We start from the raw sequence: 6,567 nt of genomic DNA, 5'->3' as shown, positions 1-6,567 counted from the left end.
CTACAGTATTTTAGAGTAAATATTGTTTGCCAACATAACATGGCAGTCCTGGTTTAGGACTAATGTTGCTGTAATTTAGCCCCAGGAGACATCGTCTCCAGCTGGCTGTACAACATGATCTGTGTCCTTATATTTTCGAACGAGGGAATCTAGCACCCCAACTCAGCTCAAAACAATATCTGTGTATTGAGATTTCTGGGTTATTTCTTTTAATCAGCCAGCTGGAGATGATGCTACCTGGGGCTAAATTACAGCAACATTCATCCTGAACCGGGACTGCTATGTTATGTTGGCAAACAATCTGGTTGTCGTCAACCAGGAGAATTCATCTACGAAGCAATTGCCTCAGCTCCCCTTCAGGGTTGGCAGAAGCGATGTGGTGGACAACAAAAAACCTGGCTGATGACAGTCAAGGCTGATCTGGAATCCAACCTAGGCCCCATATCTACGGCGTTCACCGCTGGAATAAGGAGTGGTTGGAGATCACGCAGTCGTTAGCCTCAAATCGCCAGGCCTGGTTGGTGTTTGTGAGAGATGCAGCATTGAGGATGAATAAAGCCAGCTCAACCCACCCCGGGTGAATGCTGTCTCAAGACAAGAAGAAGAAACAATCTTTACACCAAAGTACTGTTGCTGAATATCTCTTGTGAGATTTAAAAATAGTAATTTTCTAATTTATAGATCAGTGACTAGTTGTCACTTTGAAAACTATATATATCAAACGGGAATCCAACAACAAATTTATTTAAGTAAATTCTTTATTATTTTCAAAAATAAATGGGACAAATGTAAGGACACTTGTCTAAGGTGTGCCACAAAGTGGGACTGAAACTGAAACTACATGGTTGCGAAGCTAGCTTCTTAACCACACAGCCATGTCTGTGTCTTGCGTATTAAGTTCCATTGAAAGCATCATCTGCTCCAATAAGTACAGGTTATATTGCAGAAAAGAAACAAAAACAAGGGCTGACTTCAGTGGAAAAGGGTTTCATCAAATGGTAAATATCTACAACAAGTTACAGCACCACATTTGCAAGGTTTCAATTTACTACTACTACTACTACTACTACTACTACTGCTATTTTTGTTGTCAGCGTCTGTATTTTGGTTTGGTTTATGGAGTTTGTTCCAAGACCGCCGTAATGAAACGAGAGTTCTTCCCCAGCATTTACATCTCGGAGTGCAAAGAGGCTTAACTTTGGTACAGCGTTTGAAACCCTTACTGCCGTCATCCATAGGTTTGGTTCACAAGAATGGTTCATAAATCTGCTGATGTTACCGAAATGTTTGGATCAACGCATGCTTGGACAAGTTTATCTCCATAATGCTCTTTCAAGACAAGAATGTAGTTCATTTCAGTTTGCAGTTCAATCAAACGTGAACGCCGTTTTGCTTCTTCGTTACCAATAATTTCTCCGGCATACTCACTAATGATGGAACCTCTGGGAATAAATTCCAAAGTACGCAAGCCAAACCCTTTGCCAGGTGAGGCAGAAAATACTTCCGTTTTGAAGCGAATGCCATGCTGAACTAACCGATTGGAGCAGTTGGCTCTGCAAGAACAATCCGGGTTACATTCATAAATTGGTGAAGAGAGTTCCGATTCAGATGATTCTACTGTGGAAGGAAAATATCGCTGTTGAATTCTTTGGTCTTCTGTGTATGCAGCGCCACCAGATATCTGTATACAAGAACAACTGTTTGGTTTGCAGATGATTTGCTCACATGTGCAGCCTCTAAATTGAGTCTCAAAGTCTTCCATTTGACATCCTTGTCCAGGAATGTTTTGTTTTATGTACTGAAAAAAGAAGAAAAAGGAGGAATTTAAGTAAATTTATACAAAATGCCAGTTTGAGTTTTGATATATGTTTCTTTATTAGCCACACAGGGCTGAACACAGAAGGGACAAATTACAAAGTAGAGATTTTCTTTTTGGGGAGAAATAAAATAAAATAAAATAAAAATAAAAAATAAAAAGGGGGGGTAGGTTTTCGGTCAAAAAGGATCGTAAAAAGAGAGAAAAAAATGAATGATCAATAGGGATCGTGTATCACAGGAACGTCATCATGTAAATTGTAAAGGGGGAAGCAGATAAGGTTTATCCATGGAAAGAAAAGCCTACGGAAAAGACCACGGTAACCTCGGTCAACAATGTCACATGTTAACACATTTATCCTTTATTATTATTGATAGATAGATATATAGATGGATGGATAGACAGACACACAGACAGACAGACAGACAGACAGGCAGGTGGGGCCCAGTTAGAATTTTCTTCAGGTCGAGTAACCCATCCTGCTCAAAAGGTCCCTGAATAAGGATTGTTTAAGAATGTTGAACGAATCACCTATGTTTCCAGAGGTGAATTATTTAAACCCTAAAGAATCCCTCTCAACATATGGCTATGATGCTCCCCCACTATTTCTGCTCGTGATCAGAGATGCACATATTGTCAGCCACTAAGGGACATGCTCAACTGGTTAAGATCAAACAACTGACAAGCAAATCTGTGGTATTGAGCCAAATATTTGCTGTAGCCCATCTTTTATTATTATCATTATTATTATTATTATGTTTTTTCCTTCTTTCTTCAAATTTTCTTCCGTTTCTCGCCGAGTGTTTTCCATACACCTAGGGTAGAGAAGGGCATTGTATGTATTTCCAGATTATACGCACAAATTATTATTATTATTATTATTATTCAGTAGTTTTATTTTTATTTTTATAGCGTGCTTTCACTTCACTACCGAGCGCAGATCTGTGTGCCTTGGGTATGTGCTGTGATTTGTTGTGATGCTCTGATGGTTATTGTATGGAAAGTGTTCTGCGTAGGATGTGGGCAGTGCCTAGTAGTGCAATTTTCTGTATGTTATTGTGTTTGTAAGTCCTGGTGTTTTTGTTATGTATTTGTCTGAATATTTTTTATCATGCCTAATGCACCTACTATGATAGGAATTGTTTCTGTTTTCAGATTCCACATTTCTAGTTACCTCTATTTCCAGGTCTTTGTATTTTGAGAGTTTCTCCATTCTTTTAGAGACACGTTGTCATCTGCCGGATTGATACATCAATTAGAAAGCATTTTTTTTCTTCATGATCTCTGACAACTATATCTGGTCTGTTGGCTTAATTCTCTATCTGTGTGTATCGGCATATCCCAGAGTATGGTTGCTTTCTCGTTTTCTGTGGACCTTTCTGGTGTGTGCCTATACCATTTTTTCTGTTGTTATTCCATAATGTTGGCATAGCTCCAATTATGTAGGTTCCAACTCTGTCATGTCTGTGAATAGATTCCTTCTGCCAGGACTGGGCAGCTAGAGATAATATGATTTACTGTTTCTTGTCCATCTCCACATATTCTGCAGTTACTTGTAATATTTCTTTTCATTACATGTTTTTGGTAATTTCTGGTGGGGAGGCTTTGGTCTTGTGCTGCAATTAAAAATCCTCTGTTTCTGCTTTGAGTCCTGAGCTTCTCAACCATTGCTGGGATTTTTCTTTGTCTATTTCTTTGGCGTTTAGTTTAGTGCAGTATTTACCATGAAGGGGCTTTTCTTGCCATCGTTTTATCATGGTTCGTTGCTGTTCTGTTTGTAGTTGGATTTCATTTGTTTTATAGCTTTTGTTGTTTTCTTCATCTTCTTCTTCTTCTTCTTCATGTTATTAGGTGGTATGATTTCTTGTTTGTATTTGTCAGCTTCCTTAAATACTGAGAACAGTTTTTTGTTTTGCTCTGTGTTTTGCCGCTATTTGTATCAGTTTTTTCCTTCCTTCTGAAGTAGATATTTTTGCAGTCCTATGGTGGTTATTTTATAGTAGTTTTCCAGTTGTATAGGCCTCTACCAACCTTCTATACGTTGTATATATAGTCTTTTGTTGTTTTTATTATTATTATATTATATATTATTATTATTATTATTATTATCATTATTATTATTATTATCATTATATATTATTATTATTATTATTATTATCATTATTATTATTATTATTATTACAATTATTATTATTATATTATTATTATTATTATTCAAATTCCTCTGAGGTCAACTTTGCCTTTCATCCTCTTGGGGTCGATAAAATAAGTACCAGTTGAACACTGGGGTTGAAGTAATCGACAAATCCCCAGCTCCCCAAAAGCTGCCCTTGTGGCAAAAATTTGAAATGACTACTATTATCATTATTATTATTATTATTATTATTATTTTATTTTATTATATTATTATTATTATTAATATCATTATTATTATTATTATCATTATTATTATTATTATCATTATTATTATTATTATCATTATTATAACAATTCCATGAGTTTTGGACACACAGACTTCATAAAAGAGCTGGAAAGCAAGAATTTTTAAATGAAAAAAAACAACAAAAAAACATGCCTGAAATATTTTAACAATTCTTCATTTTCTCAAAGTTTGCACATTCCAGGAATGATTGTTATTTAACTTTGCTCAATTAATTAAAGAGTTTTCATTAATTAACTGTTATCAAAATAAAGAAATCTCATCACCATCACCATTATCATCCTCATCATCGTCACCACCACTGCTCCTCGCAGTAAGCTGGCAGAATTGTTAGAGTGCTAGGTAATATGCTTAATTGCAATTCATCAAGCTTTATGTTCTGAGTTCAATTCCTATCAAGGTCGACTTTGTCATTCACCCTTTTAGGATCAACATGATGGGCAAAATGCTTAGTGGATTATACATATGTAGTAAAAGCAAGAAGGATTCATGAAACAAACAGAACTCACTGTGTTGCAGATGATGTAGTATCACTTATGTAACTAATACAAATTACGAAACAGCTGTCAACAAATCGAATAAGCATCTATTCTCTCACTTTTCTTACCTGGTCAAGTTTTATATAAATATATATATATATATATATATTATTCAAAGAAATTCCAAATCTGTTTTTTATGTTTTATTTATATTCTTCATAAGGTTAATGTAGAATATAGAATATATAGTAAGAAAGAAATGAAATGAAGTATTGATTTTGTCTTATTGAACAAATGAAATATTGAAAATTAAATATTAAATGACTATTCTCATTGAACTAGTATACTTTCTTGCATTTAAGCATTCATCAGGTTCAGATTGTGACAGAAACACTTTGACTGTCACAGTATATATATATATATATATATATATATATATATATATCATCATCATCATCATCATCATCGTTTAACGTCTGTTTTCCGCGCTAGCACGGGCTGGATGGTTCGACCGGGGTCTGGGAAGCCAGGGGCTGCACCAGGCTCCAGTCTGATCTGGCAGAGTTTCTACAGCTTGATGCCCTTCCTAACACCAACCACTCCGCGAGTGTAGTGGGTGCTTTTTACGTGCCACCTGCACAGGTGCCAGGGGAGTCCGGCATCAGCCACGATTGGTTGGTGCTTTTAACATGCCACCGGCACGGAAGCCAGCCAAGGCGGCGCTTGCATCGGCCACGTTCGGATGGTGCTTTTTATGTGCCGCCGGCACTGAAGCCAGTCGAGGCAGCGCTGGCATCGGCCACGTTCGGATGGTGCTTTTTATGTGCCACCGGCACTGAAGCCAGTTGAGGCGGTGCTGGCATCGGTCACGTTCGGATGGTGCTTTTTATGTGCCTCCGGCACAGAAGCCAGTCGAGGCGGAGCTGGCTCGGCCACGTTCGGATGGTGCTTTTTATGTGCCACCGGCACTGAAGCCAGTTGAAGCGGTGCTGGCATCGGCCACGTTCGGATGGTGCTTTTTATGTGCCTCTGGCACAGAAGCCAGTCGAGGCGGCGCTGGCATTGGCCACGTTCGGATGGTGCTTTTTATGTGCCACCGGCACTGAAGCCAGTTGAGGCGGTGCTGGCATCGGCCACGTTCGGATGGTGCTTTTTATGTGCCTCCGGCACAGAAGCCAGTCGAGGCGGCGCTGGCAACGGCCACGTTCGGATGGTGCTTTTTATGTGATACCAGCACAGGTATCACAACTACTATTTCCATTGACATTTATTTCGTTGTTCATGTACTTGACTCAACAGGTCTCCTCAAGCATAGTGGGATGTTCTGGAATCCAAGGTACTTTGAATGGGCAGGGGCTATGCGGAACTGGTGCAAGAAGTAGCCCGGGTCTTTGCAGTCACACACACATATACATGCATTCATATGGATGAATGAGCAGATAGCATGATGGACAGACTAGTACATCTACCCAAGCCCACCTCACACACCCTTCTACTGTTCACTTATAACCCACACTGTGGCTGATCTCCCAGCCACCCTGGCACCCACACTAACCATTGTAGCCAATCCATTCTCAATCAGAATATCAAACACTCAGGAATACTCTTCCAGTCATGAACTTTTACAATATGTAAACGACATCAGTCTTACCATTTTTAAGGGTGCATACAAGGCCAGACGTACTTTTGCCTTCATCTTAACCAAGCCATACATTTACATTCTGAAGTGAAAGTAAGGCTTCTTTGATGCATCAAGAGGTGAAGCCATTCAGTTTGTTTCTTTGAAATTAAAATACGAGCTTAGGATGAATAGGCATTAAACCATGAGAATA

At 38.5% G+C, this 6,567-nt stretch overlaps 1 protein-coding gene across 1 annotated transcript in view; it reads right to left on the bottom strand.

Annotated features, from left to right (window-relative positions):
* Positions 1 to 794: 794 nt before the first annotated feature.
* The window catches only part of LOC115223783 (histone-lysine N-methyltransferase SETMAR-like), an 18,937-nt gene continuing 13,164 nt past the window's right edge, over positions 795 to 6,567 (bottom strand). The window contains 4 exon segments of the mRNA XM_036512884.1: positions 795 to 1,097; positions 1,136 to 1,288; positions 1,291 to 1,798; positions 6,076 to 6,081. Coding sequence (XP_036368777.1) covers positions 973 to 1,097; positions 1,136 to 1,288; positions 1,291 to 1,762 — 750 coding nt within the window. The 5' untranslated portion in view covers positions 1,763 to 1,798; positions 6,076 to 6,081 and the 3' untranslated portion in view covers positions 795 to 972.

This window comes from Octopus sinensis, linkage group LG24, assembly GCF_006345805.1.
Source record: "Octopus sinensis linkage group LG24, ASM634580v1, whole genome shotgun sequence".
NCBI lineage: Eukaryota > Metazoa > Mollusca > Cephalopoda > Octopoda > Octopodidae > Octopus > Octopus sinensis.
Note: the sequence above shows the minus strand (reverse complement) of the source record. Positions and strands in the feature narration are given on the sequence as shown.